The sequence below is a fragment of the Carcharhinus amblyrhynchos genome, chromosome 1 (genome assembly GCF_965287045.1).
Source record: "Carcharhinus amblyrhynchos chromosome 1, sCarAmb.v2.hapA, whole genome shotgun sequence".
NCBI lineage: Eukaryota > Metazoa > Chordata > Chondrichthyes > Carcharhiniformes > Carcharhinidae > Carcharhinus > Carcharhinus amblyrhynchos.
The window spans coordinates 88,199,006-88,221,246 of NC_137324.1; the positions used below are offsets into that span (position 1 = coordinate 88,199,006).

At 43.3% G+C, this 22,241-nt stretch overlaps 1 protein-coding gene across 3 annotated transcripts in view; it reads left to right on the forward strand.

Moving 5' to 3' along the window:
• rfc1 (replication factor C (activator 1) 1) overlaps positions 1-22,241 on the forward strand; it is an 85,793-nt gene that overhangs the window by 52,919 nt on the left and 10,633 nt on the right. For all 3 annotated transcript variants that reach the window (XM_080188742.1, XM_080188761.1, XM_080188751.1), the window contains 6 exons: positions 1,006-1,378; positions 5,426-5,535; positions 8,035-8,149; positions 8,251-8,336; positions 11,418-11,555; positions 12,098-12,193. In XM_080188742.1, coding sequence (XP_080044868.1) covers positions 1,006-1,378; positions 5,426-5,535; positions 8,035-8,149; positions 8,251-8,336; positions 11,418-11,555; positions 12,098-12,193 — 918 coding nt within the window. The remainder of the gene's footprint in view (positions 1-1,005; positions 1,379-5,425; positions 5,536-8,034; positions 8,150-8,250; positions 8,337-11,417; positions 11,556-12,097; positions 12,194-22,241) is intronic.

The window sequence follows — 22,241 nt, forward strand, 5'->3', positions numbered from 1 at the left end:
CACAGTGATGTGTCCTGTGTCATCACAAAATTCCTACAGTACAGAAGGCCATTCAGCCCATCAAGGCTGCACTGACCCTCTGATAGAGTACCTTACCCAGGCCCATCCCTGTAACTTCTCACACTTACCATGGCTAATCCATCTAGCCTTGACATCTTGGGACACTAAGGGGCAATTCAGCTTGGCAATCCATCTAACCTGCAGATCTTTGGACAGTGGGAGGAAACTGGGGCACCTGAAGGAAACCCACATAGACACAGGCAGAACGTGCAAACTCCACAGTCATCTAAGGCCGGAATTGAACCCGAGTCCCTGGTGCTGTGAGGCAGCAGTGCTAACCACTGTGTCACTGTGCTGTTTAACCTTTTCACACCAACCAGAAAGTTGCTCACGTTCGCCAAATGTGTTCCCCTTTAATATTGCTACTTGGTAATTTGAAATTACTATTTAGGCTGGTTACAGTTTTTTGAAGAGGCATGTCCTTTTTGATTTAAGTTATAAGATTTAGACACATTCTAATTAAGATTTTAAGTACATTTCAGGTTTGCAACATCCTAAGCTTGGTGTGAATCTGCTACCAGAGGAAACAAATGCATATTGGTGCATGTTCAAATTTGTTAGACAGCTTAGCCATAAAACTTAAAAATACAAAGTTTGATGGTATTTACAGCTGCCTATTTTTCAAGCATTCTAGGATCTTTATCACAAATGGGCTGAAACCCTGCTAGTACCAGTTATGAATAGATTAATAAGTGTTTGTAGAGACCTTGGAGTGTACAAATTGGCTGTCACGTTTCCCTACTTTAACAATGGTAGCACTTCAAAAACACTTAATTGGTGTGAAATACTGACATTTTTGTACAATGAATTATTTTTTGATTCTGTGTTAGTTAATAAGCACTTCTATTCTAATGGTGCAGAAAGACTTCTTCAGAGTATCATGTATTAATTTAAATTGTTTTGACTTGATACGGACAGATTTTATTTTCATTTTTAAAATTGCAGGTTAAAAGATCAAGTGCAAGAGAAGCTGGAAAGGTTATAGAGAAAGGTGAACACAGCAAGAAAATCTCACCAATGTCAAAGAGACACATTGAAGGTAAAAAGAGCAGTCCTGAGACTGGAGAGTCTTTGAGATGTACGAAGAGGAGTATTTCGTTCAAAGCAGAACCTTCTACCAGTCAGCCCTCACTGAAGTGTGAAACTCAGACTCGGACTTTAACGAAGGAAGAACAGAGTTTGCTGTGGGTGGATAAGTACAAACCCACAGCGCTGAAGAATATTATAGGACAACAAGGGGAGCAGAGCTGTGCAAATAAGCTGGTCCGCTGGTTGAAAAAGTGGCATGTGAACAACTCTGGCGACAGCAAACCTGTAGGTGAGAATGACATGTTGATGCAATATCTGTTCAGTCAGAGTTGGTTAATACTCGGGGTTGTGCAATCTGTCCTCTTTTTGAAGATGGGACAATTGAAATCTTTGTAGTTACTTGAGTTCTCTGTGGAAAAGGTAACAGCGATGAAGAGATACACCTGTACATTGTACCTGCACAAACAAACTTCTGTAATAAATATTCTCATCTCATATATGTGTGCATGTGCGCAATTGCTTGTATTGAGGGTGGAACCTTAGTAAAATGTTGCAAGAGCGGCTAAAGCTTATTTGAGTTGGATTGAAGGAGGAGTGATATGTTTGGAAGATGGTTTGGCTGCCGTTGGGTTGGTGAGAAATTGGGAATGCATACAAGCCATAATTGGAGGAATGCAGAGATCTTGGAGGATTGTCGAGCTGCAGGTGGTTATAGAGATAGGAGGTGAGATCATGCAGGTGGCAGATGATGGTCGCAAGGATGAACATTTTGTTTGATTCATGGGTTGTAAAATCAGATGTATTTCCACCCACACATGCGCTTGCGCACAAAATAGCTCAGCCTGGTGTAGTACAGCATTACATTGAGACCCCACATCAGGATATAGTTCTACCCATTTCTGTACTCTGTGGATTCGGACAGAACAAACTCGTGGGCACGTTGGATCCTGTTTGGGTTATTTCCAAGAAAATCTTAAATCTCTTTTGGGATAGAGGAAACTGAAGGGGGTCATTCAGTTGACCTTCACTCAGTTTCAGCTTCTCTGCCAACTCCACTTGCACCTCCTTACTTATCCTGTGTGCTTCACTGGTGCACTCTCCTGAATCTTGATCTGAATCCTGCAGTTAATGTACCTGCACTGATGCTTTCTGTCCACTTAAGCTGTGGGTCGATGCAGAGCAACGCCAGCAGTGTGGGTTCAATTCCGGTACCAGCTGAGGTTATTCATGAAGGCGAGCCTTCTCAACCTGGCCCCCCACCTGAGGTGTGGTGTTCCTCAGGTTAAATCACCACCAGTCAGCTGTCCCTGCTCAAAGGGGAGAACAGCCTATAGTCATCTGGGACTAGGGCAACTTTACTGTTACCTTTAAAAACTGAGATTAAATCACCCACAGTCAAAGTACAGTTGTTTACATGTCTTTTTGTTCTAAGTTTGCTTGAAGTTGCTGAATGGAGGGTAGCAGCCTTGTCTTCCTTGAGATATGTTACTTATCCTAGGGTCAACTTCTGCACGTATGAAACTGCTTGCCTTCTCTACTTCAGATGGTAGGTGGTAGGGAGAGAGGAACAACACACAGGAGAACTCTCATTGGCTGTACCTTTCCTCAGAATGTCCTTCAGGGTTCTCCCAGTTTTCTATACTATCTGGACCTTTTGCCTTCAACCTGCATGGAATTGCAGCAAATTGACAAAATGTGTAGCAGTCCCTCCTGCCACACTGGATGTTCTGTTCTATGATCTACACGTTTCCTGTACAGTTGTTATCCCATTACAACGAGCCTGTTTTGGCCTGTTGACGTGTATTACATGACTCAAGTCACTGTCAAATTCATCTGGGTGTTTGAAATGAAAAGTGCTGAAAATACTCAGTGGGTCTGGCAGCATCTGTGGAGAGAGAGAAAAAGAAAAATATAAACTTTTTCTAGGGTTTGGATAATTTACAGGTAAAATTTAATTCAGATTCACTGTCCTCAAATGCCAGACTTGTTGAGTATTTCCATTATTTTTCTCTCATTTCTAGCAGGATTTTGCTTTTGTGTTGTCTGGATGTTTGTTTGATTTTGATCTGACCTGTGAATAGAGTGAGATTGAGACTCTGGTTTCTTTCAAGTTTACTTATCATTTAATATCAGAAGGCTGACGACTTCCCTTTCTCAGAGAACCTGTGTCCTTGTGCATGATCAATCTGTCAGCTCTTCTGTACTGCAGCCTTTCTGGGCCTCCCATTCACTTGGTGGGGAAAAGCAAATTACTGCGGATGCTGGAATCTAAAGCCAAAAAGGAAAATGTTCAGCAGGTCTGGCAGCATCTGTAAGGAGAGAAAAAAGCTGACATTTTGAGTCCAGATGACCTTTGTCAAAGCTTAAAGGGATAGAAAGTGAGAGATATTCATACTGCAGGTTGAGGGAATGAAAGATGAGTCATAACAGAAACAAGAAGAAAAGACTATTAATAGCTGTCCACAAAGAGAATAAAGGGTGTGATTGGCCAAATGGCAGAGAAGTGGTAGAACGTCGAGAAGGGGAAGTGGGGGGGTAGGGAGAAAGAAAAGAGGAGGGGAGGGAAGGGGGTGGGGATAAGAAAAATGAAGAAAGACAATAAACAAAAAGTACAGTACGGTTTAAAAATTAAATGAAATTTTAATGGGATTGGGGGTTATAGATAGGTCTATAGATTGGTAGGTGTTGATGTGATCGGCGCAACTCGTGGGCCGAAGGGCGTTTGTGCTGTAGTGTTCTATGTTCTATGAAACCAAAGGGAGCCGAGTTAGGGTACAGCAAATCATCTGAAGTTGTTGAATTCGATGTTGAGACCGAAGGCTGTAAAGTGCCTAGATGGAAGATGAGATGCTGTTCCTCCAGTTTGCGTTGAACTTCACTGGAACATTGCAGCAAGCCAAGGACAGACATGTGGGCATGGGAGCAGGATTGTGTGTTAAAATGACAAGCAACTAGAAGGTCAGGGTCATGATTGCACATAGACCGAAGGTGCTCAACAAAATGATCACCCAGTCTACGCTTGGTCTCTCCGATATAATGGAGACCACATTGGAAGCAGCGAGTGCAATACAACAAATTGAAAGAGGTGCAAGTGAAACACTGCTTAATCTGGAATGAATGTTTTGGACCTTGGATGATAAGTAGAGTAAAGGGTTAGGTGTGTTACACCTTCTGCGATTGCATGGGAAGGTGCCATGAGTGACTGGAGAGGTGTTGAGACTTGTTGGGTGAAAACATTCACTCATTCTTTACTGACTTTTATACTCTGCTTGTCACTTGTTGAATTCAGTGTTGAGACCAGAAGGCTGTAAAGTGCCTAGCCAGAAGATGAGATGCTATTCCTCTAGCTTACAGAAATGAGGAGGAATTTCTTCACCCAGAGAGTGGTGAATCTGTGGAACTCTTTGCCATAGAAGGCTGTGGAGGCCAGGTCTGAGTATCTTTGAGAGAGATAGTCAGGCCCTTTATTAATAAGGGGATCAGGGGTTCTGGGGAAAAAGCAGGGGAATGGGAATGAGAAAAATATCAGCCATGATTGAATGGTGGAGCAGACACAATGGGCCGAGTGGCCTAATTCTGCTCCTATGACTTATGGTCTTACTTCTGTTCATGTGACATAGTTATTGAAGCACACAACCAGGACCTGACCTCTTTTATTCTTCCTTATCAAGCTGCCTTTGAAGTCTTAGCAATCCTTCTTTTTCTCGTGAGCATAATTGTCACGTGCTTTTAACCGTATAATCATCTAATCATTTTTTTCCCTCTAAATCAGAATTTTATTTCTCCATCGGAAATATTTTTGTTTTTAGTTTCATGGATTCCAGCTGGCATCAGAATCTGATCTTTTCCACACGGTTCTTTTGTCTCAATACAGAAGCTTAATTTTAGCTAACAAAGTACATTGGTTCATGATAGGCATGTGTAACGTTGAATAGCACAGAAGGAGGCCATTCAGTTCATCATGTCTGCACTGGCTCCTTAGGGGTTATTTAATCAATCTTACTCCCATTTCTCTTTCCCAATAGACCTGTAAATGATACTTCAAATTCATTTTTGAAAATTATTGAAACTGCTTCCAGCAACTTTTCAGGAAATGCCGATCCAGCAAAATTTGCTGCTTAATAAAATTCTGCCAATCTCCCCTCTGGTTCTTTTGCCAGCTACAGAGTTCAGTCAAAGCAGAAATCACCAAATATTTACTAGCGAGGGAATCTCAAGGTGATTTACAATGTACAAAAATAGCCTTTGTATGCTTTCTTTTAGGAATAAACTGTGCATGGTTTTGGCTGTATAATACATAGCATGCAATTACTTTTTTAAATGTCTCTTTGTACAGCAAAATTTGCTAAATTTGGTGGGAAGGATGATGGTTCAGGTTTCAAAGCTGCTCTGCTGTCTGGTCCTCCTGGTGTCGGTAAAACAACCACAGCCACTCTAGTCTGTAAGGTAAGAGCACAACAGTAACTAGAATAAAGTGCCTTTCCCTTCCATGATTAACATGTGGTGCATTTATAATACAGGCTTTGCAGTATTACTTTGTTATAAATTTCAGAAAGATGCGACTTGACAGTAAGTCATTTCTCATTACTTATTCCAGCGATGATTTAGGAAGTGCCATTCAGTCTCTTGGGCTTCCACTTTTAAAGCCACCTGCAGTTCATTTATTTTTACAGCAGTGATCTTGTTGCTTGCATTCTTCATTACTGGGATAAAAGCTACAATTGCCTGAGTGCCCAGAACACTCCTGAGAAAAGTCATAGTAGTCTCTGCCAGGCAGTATAAAGGAAGATACTGAATGACTGACTACAATCAATGCTGCAGCTTCCTGTCAGCATTGTAATTGCAGCAATGGATTAATGTTACCAACACTGAGTACAATTAATCTTCATGCTGGAACATAAATGTCACAATCTTAAGTTATCTCAGCGCTTTTATGTTCAATTATAAACATGTCATCCCCCCCACACTCAGCAGTGTATCATTTTTAATGGATGATTCCAAGCATTGAACAGACAGGCATAGTAGAGAAAATGTAGAAGTATTGATGTATATTTACAATTAGTTAGTGCGATCTTCTGATCAGCACTCAGTGGAAGCATTGAACAGAATTCTACATTCAATAATCTTCTGGTTTACAAATCATACTGCACTTGAGATTAGAAACATAGCAAATTTATTGTACAGAGGAGAACTTCCAGCCCATCAAGTCTACGCCAGCTGAAAAAGAACAATCTAAACGAATATCATTTTTCAGGTCTTGGTCTGTAGGCGAGGGTAATATTTTCTTCAAATATTTATCCCAGTTTCCAACTGAAGATTCCCAATGAATCTATATCACTGCCCTATCAGGTAATGCAGTCTCAATTGTTGGGTAAAAGAATATTTTTCCTCATGTTATTTCTAGTTCATCAATTTCCTGAAATCTGTGCCCTCCAGCTGTTGACCCTTTTTATTTACTTTATCCAAACCCGTCATGATATTAAACAATTAATGAGATCTTCTTAAGAGTAGAGAAGAATTTGAAAGACTGGTTCTGAAACCAGAGATGAAACTGCTTTTGGTATTCGGGGAATAGTAATCAATTAGATTGGACACTGAATACATCCATCCAAACTAAAATGCAAACTTTGCAAAACATCTCTCTGAACTCTCATCTCAGAAAATGTCTGATAATGAATTGAGTTGCTATAATGGAAGTAGCTTGAGAATTACTTGCAATGGTTTCTCTTGCTGCACCTGTTCTGCTACCTCGGGTCTTCTTCAAGGATCGCTTCTTATCTCATCCTATTTCTTATCCACATACTGTCCTTTGGTGACATCATCTGAATGCGCAGCGCTAGTTTTCAGATGTACACTGATGACAACAAGCTCTGCTTTACCACCACCCCTTTTCAACTCATCCACTTTTACTTTAATTATCAGACTACTTATCCAACTCCAGTACTGGATAGCAGACTCCAATTAAATATTGGGAATTGCAGAATCCCTACAGTGCAGAAGGAGGCCATTTGGTCCATTATGTCTGCGCTGACCACAATCCCACCCAGACTCTCTTTCTGTAACTCGACATATTTACCCCACTAATCCCGGTGACACTAGGGTCAATTTAGCATAGCCAATCAACATTGCCTCTATCTTGGCTCATCTGCTGAAACCTTCATTCCTGCCTTTGTTACCTCTAGACTTGACTATTCCAGCACACTCCTTACTGGTTTCCTATATTCTACCTTCCATAAACTTGAGGTCATCCAAGCCACTTCCCATATCTTAACTTACACCAGATCCCATTCCCTGATCACCCCTGTGCTCACTCACCAGTATTAGCACCGGTTAAGCAACATCCTAATTTTAAAATTCTCATCCTTGTTTTGAAAACCTCTCCATATCCTTGCCCCCACTATCCCCAAATCTCCACCAGCCACAAAATTGTCTTATTCAGGCCACTTGTATGATTTTAATTACTCTGCCATTGGTTGCTGTGCCTTCAGGTGTGTAGGCCCCAAATTCTGGAATACCCTTGTTACACCTCTCTGCCTCGCTTTCCTCCTTTTAAGACTCCTTGGTACCTACCTCTTTGACTAATATCTCATGTAGCTCGTTGTCATTGTTTTGTAATGCCTCTGTCAAGCATCTTGAACTTTTCATTATATAAATGTTCAAGTTAATGTAATTCTTGCACTCATCAAATGCATCAGTTAGTCATTTGCATCTGAGTAGAGGAACTTGCTTCCAAGTTCTTCAATTTTAAACAAATCTCCTACCCTACAGTTCCAAGTTTGATGTCACCTAACCCGAGTTCCCTTGTTCCTTTATTTGCCTAACTTCTCTATTCTCTTTGAATTTGATGTCCTTCAAAGGAGCCTTAACCCTTCATTGGTATTTCCTATATATGTATCATTTTCTTAAAGCAATATTGACAGTGGGTTGTATTTTTGTTTCTGGAAGGACCTGGGATACAGCTATGTTGAGCTTAATGCCAGTGACACTCGCAGCAAAAACTCACTGAAGGAAGTGATAGCAGAGTCACTAAACAACACCAGCATCAAAGGATTCTACTCTGGTAGGTGCTTATGTGTGTAGTGGGTCCAGATTAGTTTTGTCAGTACACAGCTGTACAGTTCAACAAGTTCTGTATTTGTGATTTTTCTTTTTTAATTTCAGGGGCTTCATCTGTAAGCACCAAACACCTACTAATCATGGATGAGGTGGATGGGATGGCTGGCAATGAGGACAGGGGTGGGATACAGGTAACAGTTTGACTGCTTCATTTAGTGTAGAAGCTTATTTGTTTAAATAAAACCTAGCCAGGGAACTCTATGTGAACTGCCACGTTTTGTTTATATATAAGTGCTTGATGGCTGTTAAAGCAGGAACTGCTATTTATCATTGTATTTGCAGGATGTTGTTTCGAACAGTATAATATTGGGCTGCAATTTCTGAGCTCCGGAGCAGTGTAACCAAGGGGTGCTCCAAAGATGTGCTGGGGAGAGGATGTTTCCTCTTGCCATAGAATCCAGAATAAGGGGTCATCCTTTCAAAAAAAAAGTTGGTCATTTAAGATAGAGATGAGAAGAAATCTTTTCCCCAGAGGGTTGAGTCTGTCTGCTTCCACTGTCTTGAGTTCCAGAGTCTTTGAATATATCTAATGTAGAGCTAGTTAGATTCTTGATTAACAAGAGGGTGAAAGGTTATTGGAAGAGACAGAAGTTGCAATCGCATTTGCCATGATCTTACTGAATGACCGAGCAGGCTCGAGGGGCCAAGTGGCCCACTGCTCCTCACTTATATGTTTGTAAATCTGGAATTGAAAGCTTGTCTACGTAATGGTGACCATAACAATTATCACTGTTGAAAACCCAACTGGTTCACTGATATCTTTTTAGGAAAGAAAATCTGCAGTTCTTACCTGGACTACATGTGACTCCAGACCCACATCAATGTGATTGACACTGAACTGACCTAGCAAGCCACTCGGAGGTTTACACCATGGAAACAGGCCCTTCAGCCCAGCTTGTCGATGCCATCCAAGTTTCTACCACTAAGCTAGTCCCAGTTGCCCATGTTTGGCCCATATCCCTCTATGCCCATCCTACCCATGTAACTGTCTAAATGCTTTTACAAGACAAAACTGTACCCGCCTCTATTACTGCCTCTGGCAGGTCATTCTAGACACTCACCACCCTCTGAAAAAATTGCCCATCTGGACACCTTTGTATCTTCCCTCTCACCTTAAACCTGTGCCTTCTACTGGGGCCTCGGCTATTCACCATTTATATAGATGACCTGGAGGAGGGGGCTGAGTGTAGGGTAACAAAATTTGCTGATGACACAAAGATGAGTGGAAAAGCAAATTGTGCGGAGGGTGTGGAAAGTCTGCAGAGGGATTTGGATAGGCTGAGCGAGTGGGCGAGGACCTGGCAGATGGAGTACAATGTTAGCAAGTGTGAGGTTATCCACTTTGGCAGAAATAGTAGTAGGAGGGATTACTATTTAAAGGGAGAAAAGCTGCAGCATGCTACAGTGCAGAGGGACCTGGGGGTCCTTGTGCATGAGTCGCAAAAAACCCAGTCTGCAGGTGCAGCAGGTGATCAAGAAGGTGAGGGGGATAGAATATAAAAGCAGGGAGGTCTTGCTGCAAGTGTACAGGGCATTGGTGAGGCCGCAGCTGGAGTACTGTGTGCAATTTTGGTCGCCGCACTTGCGCAAGGATATTTTGGCCTTGGAGGGAGTGCAGAGGAGGTTCACTAGGCTGATACTGGAGATAAGGGGGTTAGCCTATGAAGACAGACTAAATAGACTGGGTCTGTACTCGTTGGAGTTTAGAAGGATGAGGGGGGATCTTATAGAGACGTATAAGATAATGAAAGGGATGGATAGGATAGAGGTAGAGAGATTCTTCCTGCTCAAAGGACAGTAGGACTAGAGGGCACAGCCTCAAGATAAAGGGGGGGCGGTTTAGAACGGAATTGAGGAGGAACTTCTTCACTCAAAGGGTGGTGAATCTCTGGAATTCTCTGCCCGTTGAAGTGGTGGAGGCTACCTCGCTAAATATATTTAAGACGCGGGTAGATAAGTTTTTGACGGACAAGGGAATTAAGGGTTATGGGGAGAAAGCAGGAAAGTGGAACTGAGCCACTTCAGATCAGCCATGATCTTATTGAATGGCGGGGCAGGCTCGAAGGGCTAGATGGCCTACTCCTGCTCCTATTTCTTATGTTCTTATAAAATCAGTGTATAAAGATAAGGGCTGAAATTCTCCAACCTTGTCTGTAGATGGAATTCTCCAGTCCTGCTGCTGTGGAAGGAGATTTGGCTGAGTGCCAAATTCTCCATTCTTGCTGGTAGCAGGACATGAGACTGGAGAACTCCAGCCGAGGTATCAGGATGCACTTGTAAAATACAACAGGATACATTTAATTGGTACATTGTCATGAGCAACAAGAAAAAATCTACTTGCACAACTAACTACAACTTGGTTTTTGAACTTACAAAATTAAAGCAGTAGATGAAGTGACTGCTTTTTAAGGCACTACATATTAAAAGATTGAACTAATTTAGGATGCCAGATTGAAGGCTTGAAGTCCACAGCTATTCTCTTCATACAGCGGGCTTTTTGGGTAATGAGCTCAAAACTGAAGAGCGTTAATTGCTGGATTTGGTTGTCTTTGATCAGAACTAAGCTCATGATAATAGTCTGCAAGTAAACCATGCAGTAAGAAGTCTCTCAACACCAGGTTGCAGTCCAACAGTTTTATTTGGTAGCAAACGCCACTAGCTTTCGGAGCACTGCTCCAAGCAGAGCTTTGCTATGTGGCATTGTTCACTTGTCCAGTAGTGATGCAACAATGTACAAAGGGGCAGTCACATGGTAATAGTGTCCTACATTGATTACAGTTACAGGATATAACGTGTGAATTGATTAATATACTTTGATTACTTGATCATTTTGAAACTCACTTTGACTCACCTGATGAAGGAGCAGCACTCCGAAAGTTCGTGCTACCAAATTAACCTGTTGGAGTTTAACCTGGTGCTGTGAGACTTCTTACTGTGCCCACCTGAGCCCAACACCGGCATCTCCACATTTTGAAACTAGGCAACAAGTTGACTGTTAAACAGAATTTTCCTACGCCATGTCCATAGAGGATTAGCCTGGGCCTCTGGATTGCTGGCCTAGTGACATTGACTATCTCATTGTCTCTCCTGGTTGTGATTTCTTTCTCTCCTCTTGGTCTCATTATGTCAGAGGGCCAGTTCAGAGTGCCTGCTCTAACTACATTAAAAGGAACTTGGTTGTAAATGTTGGATGTATTTTTAATCTTTTTCAGGAACTGATTTCTCTCATTAAACAAACCAAGGTTCCTATAATCTGTATGTGTAATGACCGAAACCATCCCAAGATCCGCTCTTTGGCCAATTACTGCTTTGACCTCCGCTTCCAGCGGCCTCGAGTAGAACAAATCAAGGTGGGATTTGCATGGTTGTCTATTGTTGTGTCAGATGACTGCTTTTGCTTCTGCTTGGTTTCCTAGTTGTTTAAATTTGTGCATTGGTTGAACTGGATGACATGGAGATGACAACTATGACTTAGATTGTTTAACCACCCAAATATTGATTCTTTTGTATAAGTTGTGCTTCCAAAGTTACCCTCACTCCCATTCTTCAGATGTTTTGCTCCTTTTTGCCAGGTTGGCAGGAAGACTGGATGTAATTCTGCCACTCATACATGCTTGGGTGCAATACTGAGTGAATTGAGCGTTGGGAACTAGTTAACAATGTATTCGGTAGACTGCCTAGGCCTGGCTGATTTAGCAATTGTCTTAAGTATAGACCACAGCAGTATTATATTTCACAGAACAGTGACTTTATAGCAATTTGCAGTTATCACTATCTAGAAACACAACAATAAGCAAGACAAAAATAGTAATTGCTGCAGTCTGTCATTTCTGTAGCAATGTTAAAACATTTGAGCCTCCGCTAACTTCTGTAAGCTGCTTTTTTTTTTCAGGGTGCAATGATGACTGTTGCTTTTAAAGAAGGCTTGAAGATTCCCCCACCAGCTATGAATGAAATTATACTTGCAGCCAATCAGGATATCAGACAGGTTAGTGAACTAAAATTTTGGCACAGAACTCGGAATTAATGACATATTTGTGTTTGTGTGATTCTAAATGTTATATAGGTTACAGACCTTCAGGTTTTGCAGGTATGTCCTCGTCAACTCAATTTGAAAATCTTTTACTCAACTTGCATCAGTATTACTAATTATTGTTTGCATCCTTTTTGATCTTGTTTAACTGCCTAATACAAGGTGCATCTTGCTATTTTAGCAGTTGTTATTACCTCACCTTGTATATTACTCCTAGAATTAACTGAAAATGGGAAGAAATAAAATACTGAAAAGTTTAAAGCAAAGGCAGGCTCCTCTCCAAAAAGAAGCTGGGGTCACAGGACTGAGGAGCTTGTGCAGATGTTATTAGGAGCAAGAGTAGGACATATCCAGCCTCTTGAACCAGTTTTGCAAATGTGTTGGATCATGCTGAATCTGTCTCAACTCCATTTGCCCATCTTTGCTCTGTAACCCTTGATACCCATACCTAATAAAAATCTGCCAAGCTCAGTCTTGGAAGCACCTTTTTGGGAAGGAGAATTGCCTGATTTCATTCCCTAGATAGCCTTGATGTGGAGATGCTGGTGTTGGACTGGGCTGGGCACAGTAAGAAGTCTCACAACACCAGATAAAATTCCAACAGATGTATTTGGAATCACAAGCTTTTGGAGTGCTGCTCATCTGATGAAGTAGCGCTTCTAAAGCTCATGATTCCAAATAAACCTGTTGGACTTTAGCCTGGTGTTGTGAGACTTCTTTCTTAGCCTAACATTAATAATGAATTTGTATGCCATTTTTCTGGAAATTCCTTCACCAGAGAAAATAGTTTCTCTGTATCTATCCCATCAAATCGCTGCAATTTAAACACCTTGATCAGATCAACCATCATCTTTGCTCAAGGGAATACAAACTGAGTTTTTGCAATCTGTCCTTGCAATTTAATTCTTCAAGCTCCGATAGCTTTCTAGTGAATCTGTGCCAACCAAGGTCATTATTAACCATCTTGAGTTATGCTCAAAACTGATGCAGTATTCCAAAAGAGGTCTTGTCAACTAGATCTTAATTTTGTCTCCTTTTTGTTCCAACTCTCTTAGTAAATAATATTAGCCTTTTTGATTTTTTTTGTACCTAATTGTCAACTATTAGTGATTTGTGTACTTGGACATCAGACCTCTTCTCTAACAGTGTAGATTCCTTGTTTTACTGCTATTGGGCAGAGCATAAACGTCAATTAATTTACTTCCCTGATTTCCTGTTGTATACAACTTATGTAGGTCTCCAAGACAGACTCTACTTTCAAAAAGTAACAAGCATCTTGAGTGGTCCATACTTGTTCATTTCACAGCAATTGTATATACAAAACCAATAATGTTGGCAGTAAAGTCATAGATTAAAAACTTGGATATTAACACCCACAGTGGCCTTATTGTCAGGATTATTTGTTGGGATATACTCCAATATCTTCTCTACATTGCATTCAAAAAACAACAGAGCAGATGTTGCCTTTCCTGACTGTCAGTGGGCTGCCATCTTCACTGTTCCTACAGATCTGATTCTTGGCCATTGGAAATGGCACCAGATAGTCAATCCCTCCTTCAACTCATAATGGAGGGTAATTGGGAGACATTAGCAAATCTTGGAGTCAAGGGCCATGTGCACCCTGTCACTGTGATATGTTCCATGGCACTGTTCCATGTTTGGATGGACTGAAGGTGGAGGAACAAACCCAGCAGAGGTGGTGGCACAGTGGTATACAGTCGGGAGAGAGTTGCCCTGAGAATCCTTAACATCGACTCCATACCCCATGAAGTTGCGTGGCTTCAGATTAACCATGGGCAAGGAAACCTCTTACTGGTTACTACGTATTATCTCTTTTGGCTGATGAATCAATACTCTTTCATGTTGAATAACACTTGGAGGAAGCACTGAGGGTGGCAAGAGTTCAAAATATACTCTAGCTGGGGGATTTCAATGTCCATCACCAAGAGTGGCTCAGTAGCGGCACTACTAATTGAGCTGGTTGTGTTGTAAAGAATATAACTGCAGGACTGGGTCTGCAGCAAGTGGAGGAATGAACCAGAGGAAGAAGCATACTTGACATCATCCTTGCCAGCTGTAGATGCATCTGTCCATTGGTTTGAGTGACCACTGCAGTCTTTGTTGAGACAAAGTTCCACCTTCACATTGAGAATAACCTCCATCATGTTGTGTGGCACTATCACTGTGCTAAATGGGAAAGATGGCGAACAGATCCTAGCAACTCGAGACTGGGCATCCATGAGGCACTGTGCGCCATCAGCAACAGTGGAATTGTACTCCACAATCTGCAACCTCATTGTCTGGCATGTCCCCCACTCAATCATTACCATCATTACTGTAAGCTGCATCTCCTGTGGGATGTATGTAGTGAGAGACTCCAGCAGTGTTTCAGGTGATTTTACTTGTAGGAAGTGTGATAGATTGCAGTTTCTGGAGGAGCGTGTAAAGGAGCTGGAGGTGGAATTAGAGGAGCTCCGCATAATTCGGGAAGTGGAGGAGGACATAGGAGTTATAAGGAGTTAGTCACTCCTAGAAATAAGTCTTGGGTCACTGCCAGGAAGAGGGGAAAGAAGCAGTTGGGGGGACAATCCCCTGGGGCTGTTCCCCTCCAAAATAGGTTTTCGGTCCTGGAGGCTACAGTTGAGGAGAAATCAACTGGGGATAGCCAAAGGGAGCAGGTCTCTGGGGGTGAGCCTATTGGCAAGCCTCAGGTGGTTAGGGGTAAGAGATTGGGCCTCGTGATTGGGGACTCCACAGTTATGGGGACGGATAGGAGAGTTGGAGGTAAGGGTAGGGACTCAGGGCTGGTGTGTTGCCTACCAGGGGCTGGGGTCCGGGATGTATCGGACAGAGTATTCAGGACTCTTAGGGGAGAGGGAGATCAACCCCAAGTTATAGTTCATGTGGGGACACATGACATAGGGAGATTAAGGGAAGGGGATATTAAGCAAAGATTTATGGAGTTGGGGTGGAAACTAAAGGCAAAGTCTGAAAGAGTAGTTATATCTGGACTCTTGCCTGTGCCACGGGATAGTTTAGAGAGGAATAGAGAGAGGGAAAGTTTGAACTCGTGGCTGAGGGGATGGTGCAGGAGGGAGGGGTTCAGGTACTTGAGCAATTGGGGCTCATTCTGGGGAAGGTGGGACCTCTATAAGAGGGATGGTCTACACCTGAACCAGAGGGGAATCAATATCCTGGGGGGTAAATTTGCAAAGGCGATGCAGGGAGGTTTAAACTGATTCGGAGGGGGGGGAGGGATAGTGAGGAAAGGGGGTGAAAGTGAGGGGGGCATAGTTGGGGAATGCAAGGCACGGCATAGTGGGGGTGGGGCGGATCAGGGTTTGAAATGTGTGTACTTTAATGCGAGGAGTATTCGCAATAAAGTGGATGAACTTGCAGCGTGGTTCAGTACCTGGGACTTTGATGTTGTGGCCATTTCAGAGACATGGATAGAGCAGGGTCAGGTATGATTGTTGCAGGTTCCGGGGTACAAATGCTTTAGTCGGAGTAGAGATGAAGGTAGAAGGGGGGGTGGGGTAGCATTGCTAGTCAAGGACTGTATCACAGTGTCAGAGAGGAAGTTTGATGAGGACTTGTCAGTTGAGGTAGTATGGGCGGAGATTAGAAATAGGAGAGGAGAGGTCACCCTGTTGGGAGTCTTTTATAGACCTCCTAAAAGTTCTAGAGAGGTTGAGGAAAGGATTGCGGAGACAGTCCTGGTTAGGAGTGAAAGTAATAGGGTAATTGTTATGGGGGACTTTAACTTTACGAATATTGATTGGAATTGCTATAGTTCTAGCTCGCTAGAGGGGTCAGTGTTTGTACAAAGCGTGCAGGAAGGTTTTTTGACTCAGTATGTAGATAGGCCAACTAGAGGTGAGGCTATATTGGATTTGGTGCTGGGAAATGAGCCAGACCAGGTGCTAGACTTGGAAGTTGGTGTGCATTTTGGTGATAGTGACCACAATTCGGTTACGTTCACCTTAGTGATGGGAAGTGATAGGCATGAACCTCGGGTCAGTAGTTTTAGCTGGGGTAAGGGCAATTATGAGGCTATTAGGAGTGAATTAGGAAGCATAGATTGGACTAGGAGATTACAGGGACTGGGAACGTCCGAAATGTGGAGTTTTTTCAAGGAGCAGTTACTGCGAGTCCTTGATAGGTATGTCCCTGTCAGGCATGGAGGATTTGGTAGATCTAGGGAACCGTGGTGCACTAAAAGAGTTGAGTCGATGGTTAAAAAGAAAAAGGAGGCTTATGTTCGGATGAGATTGGAGGGCTCAGATAGTGCACTAGAAAGCTTTAGATTGGCTAGGAGGGAGTTGAAGAGTGAGTTGAGAAGGGCTAAAAGAGGACATGAGAAGACTTTGGCTGATAGGATTAAGGAGAATCCTAAGGCGTTCTATAGGTATGTCAAGAACAGAAGGTTGGTCAGGGCAAGATTAGGGCCAGTTACAGACAGCAGGGGGAAGTTGTGTGTGTATTGAACCAATATTTCTCTTCGGTGTTCACGCAGGGGGACATGAATATAGCTGAGGAGGACATTGGGTTGCAGGGGTGTAAAATAGACAGTATTACGGTTGATAAGGGGGATGTGCTGGAAATTCTTGAGGGGCTGAAAATAGATAAGTCCCCTGGTCCGGATGGGATCTACCCTAGGATTCTCTGGGAGGCTAGAGACGTGATTGCAGAGCCTCTGGCTCTGATCTTCAGGTCGTCATTGGTCTCTGGTGTAGTCCCGGAGGATTGGAGGATAGCGAATGTTGTCCCATTGTTTAAGAAGGGGAACAGAGACTTTGCCGGGAATTATAGACCGGTGAGTCTTTCTTCTGTTGTGGGCAAGGTTTTAGAAAAAATTATTAGGGATAGGATTTATAGTTATTTGGAGTGTAATGAATTGATTAGAAATAGTCAGCATGGTTTTGTAGCGGGTAGGTCGTGCCTTACTAACCTTATTGAGTTTTTTGAGAAGGTGACCAAAGAGGTGGATGGGGGCAAGGCAGTTGACGTGGTATATATGGATTTTAGTAAGGCGTTCGATAAGGTTCACCATGGTAGGCTTCTGCAGAAAATGCAGATGTATGGGATTGTGGGTAATCTAGGAAGTTGGATCAGGAATTGGCTATCAGATAGGAGACAGAGGGTGGTGGTTGATGGTAAATATTCATCATGGAGTTCAGTTACGAGTGGTGTGCCTCAGGGATCTGTTTTGGGGCCACTGTTGTTTGTAATTTTTATTAATGATCTGGATGAGGGTATAGTTGGGTGGATTAGTAAATTTGCTGATGACACCAAAGTCGGAGGTGTGGTAGATTGTGAGGAAGGGTGTCATAATCTGCAGGGAGACTTAGATAGGTTGCAGAGCTGGGCCGAGAGGTGGCGGATGGAATTTAATGCGGAGAAGTGTGAGGTAATTCACTTTGGTAGGAGCAACAGATGTGTCGAGTATAGGGCTAACGGGAGGACTTTGAATAGTGTGGATGAACAGAGGGATCTAGGTGTATGTGTACATAGATCCCTGAAAGTTGGGAATCAAGTAGATAAGGTAGTTAAGAAGGCGTACGGTGTCTTGGCATTTATTGGTAGGGGGATTGAATTTAGGAGTCGCAGCGTCATGTTGCAACTGTACACTACTCTAGTGCGGCCGCACTTGGAGTACTGTGTGCAGTTCTGGTCCCCTCATTACAAGAAGGATGTGGAGGCGTTGGAGAGGGTGCAGAGGAGGTTTACTAGGATGTTGCCTGGTATGGTGGGGAGGTCCTATGAGGAGAGACTGAGGGATTTAGGGTTGTTTTCGTTGGAAAGAAGGTGGCTAAGAGGGGATCTTATTGAAACATATAAGATGATTAGAGGTTTAGATAGGGTGGATAGTGATGGCCTTTTTCCTCGGATGGAGAAAGCTAGCACGAGGGGGCATGGCTTTAAATTAAGGGGGGGTAGCTACAGGACGGATGTCAGGGGTAGGTTCTTTACCCAGCGGGTGGTGAGTGATTGGAATGCCCTGCCTGCTGCAGTTGTAAATGCGTCTAGTTTGGGGGCGTTTAAGAGATCTCTGGATAGGTTTATGGACGAAAAGGGATTGGTATAGGCTAGTGGGTCATTGTTTTTGTAACTGGTCGGCGCAACATCGTGGGCCGAAGGGCCTGTTCTGCGCTGTAATGTTCTATGTTCTATCAAGTCAGGGAATCAACCCTGATTCAATAGAGAGTGCAGCAGGACATGCCAGGAGCAGCAGTAGGCATATCTAAAAATAAGGTGGCAACCTAGTGATGCGACCAAACTTGCCAAATGGCAAAAAAAGCAAGTGATAGACAGAGCTAAGTGATCCCACAATCAACGAATTAGATCAAAACTCTGCAGTTCTGCCACATCCAGTTGTGAATGGTGGTGGGCAATTAAACAACTCAGTGGAGGAGAAGGCTCCACAAATATCCCCATTCTCAATGATGGAGGAACCCAGCATGTCAGTGCAAAAGGTAAGGCTGAAACATTCACAGTAATCTTCAGCCAGAAGTGCTGAGTGGATGATCCATCTTAGCCCCCTCCAGTGGTCCTCAGCATTTCAGATGTCAATTTGATTCACGCCACGTGATATCAAGAAACAGTTGGAGGCAGTGGATACTGTAAAGGCAATGGGTCCTGTTAATATTGCGGCAATATTACTAAAGACTTGTGCTCTAGAACTTGTGGCTCCCCCAGCCAAGCTCTTTCAGTACAGTTACAACACTGGCATCTACCCAATGTGGAAAATTGCCCAGGTATGTCCTGTACTCGCAAAGCAGAACAAATTCAACCTGGCCAATTACCGCACATCCAGTCTACTCTTGATCATCAGTAAAGTGATGGAAGAGATCATCAGCAGTACTATCAAGCAGCGCCTGCTCAGCCATAACCTGCTCAGTGATGCCTGGTTTGGGTTTTGCCAGGGTCATTTAGCTCCTGACCTCATTATAGCCTTGGTTCAAACGTGGACAAAAGAGCTGAATTCCAGAGGTGAGAGTGACAGCCCTTGACATCAAGGCTGCATTCGACCGAGTGAAACTGGAATCAATGGTTATCACGTCGCAAATTCTCTGGTTGGAGTCGTACCTGGCAGATAGGAGGATGGCTATGGTTGTGGAGGGTCAGTCATCTCAGCTCCATGACATCTCTGCAGGAGTCCCTTAGGGTAGTGTCCTGTGCCCAACAACCTTCAGTTGCTTCATTAGTGACCTTCCCTCCGTCATAATGCCAGAAGTGGGGATGTTCGCTCATGATTGCACAATGTTCAGCACCATTTGCGGCGACTCTGATACTGAAGCAGTCCGCGTTCAAATGCAGCAAAATTTGGACAATATCCAGGTTTGGGCTGACAAGTGGCAAATAACATTGCCTGGCACTTGTGTGGCACACATGACTATTAACAATAACAGACATGATAACCACCATCCCTTGATATTCAATAATACCATCATCACCAAATCCCCCACTGTCAAAATCCTTGGGGTTACTATTGACCAGAAACACAGTGGCTACAAGAGCAGGTCAGAGGCTAGGAATACTACGATGAGTAGCTCACCACCTGACTCCCCAAAGCCTATCCACCATTTGGAGTTTGCACATTCTCCCTGTGTCTGTGTGGATTTCCTCCCACAGTCCAAAGATGTGTGGGTTAGGTTAATTGCTAACCTAGCTAAATTGCCCCTTAGTGTCCTGGGTTGTGTAAGTTAAAGGGATTAGTTGGTAATATTTGGGGATAGGGCTTGGGTGGGATTGTGCTTGGTGCAGACTCGATGGGCCAAATGGCCCCTCTCTGCACTGTAGGGTTTCTATGATTCTATGATCTGCAAGTCGGGAGTGTGATGGAATACTCTCCACTTGTCTGGATGGGTGTAACTCCAACAACGCTCAAGAAGCTTGATACTACTTGTCACTACAAAGACACGAGGGAGGAGCTGGTCAGAGTTGATTGGAAAGGAAGCCTAGCACGGAAGACAGTGGAACAGCAATGGCAGGAGTTTTTGAGAGTTATTCAGGAGGCATAACAGAAATTCATCCGAAGGAGGAGGAAACATGCAAAGAGGAGGACGAAGCATCCATGGCTGATGAGGGAAGCCAAGGACAGCATAAAAGCAAATTGTGTAAAGTGCGAGGAATAGTGGGAAACCTTTAAAAGCGAGCAGAGGGCAATTTAAAAAAACAATAAAATGGGAGAAGATGAAATATGAGTGTAAACTAGCTAGTAATGTAAAAGAAAATAGGTTTTTTAATATATAAAAGCTAAGAGAGAGGCAAAAAATAACTTTTGGACCACTGGAAAATGAGTCTGGAGAAGTAATAATAGGAAACAAAGCAATGGCAGAGGAACTGAATAGTTACTTTGTATCAGTCTCCACAGTGGAAGACACCAGTGGGATGCCAGAGAATCAGGGGGCACAAGTGAGTGTAGTGGTCATCACTAAAGAAAGGTTCTGGGGAAACTGAAAAATCTGAAGGTGGCTAAATAACCTGGACCGGATGGGCTACACCCCAGGGTTCTGAAGAGATAGCTGAGGAAATTGTGGAGGCATTGGTGATGATCTTTCAGGCTTGGAGGATAGTGAATGTGGTACCGTTATTTAAGAAGGGTAGCAGGGATAACCCGGGTAATTATAGGCCGGTGAGCTTGAGGTCCGTGGTAGGGAAGTTGTTGGAGAGGATTCTTAGGATGTATGCACGTTTAGAACGGAGCAATCTCATTAGTGACAGATGGCACGGTTTTCTAAGAGGGAGGTCATGCCTTACAAATTTGGTGGAGTTTTTTGAGGAGGTGACAAAAATGGTTGACGAAGGAAGGGTCGTGGATGTCGTCTATATAGATTTCAGTAAGGCGTTTGACAAAGTCCCTCATGGCAGGTTGGTTAAGAAGGTTAAGGCTCATGGGATACAAGGAGAGGTGGCTAGATGGGTAGGGAACTGGCTTGGCTACAGGACACAAAGAAATCCCACAACACCAGTTTAAAGCCCAAACAGGTTTATTTGTAGCAAACGCTGCAAGCTTTTGGGACAGCCTGTCCCTTCATCAAGTGGCTGGGAGTTCCGAAAGCTTACGGCGTTTGCTACAAATAAACCTGTTTGGACTTTAAACTGGTGTTGTGGGATTTCTTTGTGTTTTACCTCAGTCCAATGCTGGCATCTCCACACATTGGCTATAGGAGACAGGGGGTAGCAGTGGAAGGGTCTTTTTCTGGCTGGAGATCTGTGACCAGTGGTGTTCCACAGGGCTCTGTACTGGGACCTCTGCTATTTGTGATATATATAAATGATTTGAAAGAAGGTGTAACTGGTGTGATGAGCAAATTTGCGGATGACACGAAGATGGCTGGACTTGCTGATAGCGATGAACATTGTCAGACAATACAGCAGGATATAGGCTGGAAAATTGGATGGAGAAATGGCAGATGGAATTTAATCCAGATAAATGTGAAGTGATACATTTTGGAAGGACTAATGAAGGGGGGAGTTATACAATAAATGGCAGAACCATCAAGAGTATAGAAACACAGAGGGACCTAGGTGTGCAAGTCCACAAATCCTTGAAGGTGGCAGCACAGGTGGAGAAGGTGGTGAAGGAAGGCATATGGCATGCTTGCCTTTATAGGACAGGGTATAGAGTATAAAAGCTGGAGTCTGATGTTGCAGCTGTATAGAACGTTGGTTAGGCCACATTTGAAGTACTGCATCCAGTTCTGGTCACCGCACTACCAGAAGGACGTGGAGGCTTTGGAGAGAGTGCAGAGGAGGTTTACCAGGATGTTGCCTGGTATGGAAGGTCTTAGCTATGAGGAGAGATTGGGTAAACTGGGGTTGTTCTCCCTGGAAAGACGGAGAATGAGGGGAGATCTAATAGAGGTGTACAAAATTATGAAGGGTACAGATAGGGTGAACAGTGGGAAGCTTTTCCCCAGGTCAGAGGTGACAATCACGAGGGGTCACGGGCTGAAGGTGAGAGGGCTGAGGTATAACTAAGATATCGGAGGGACTT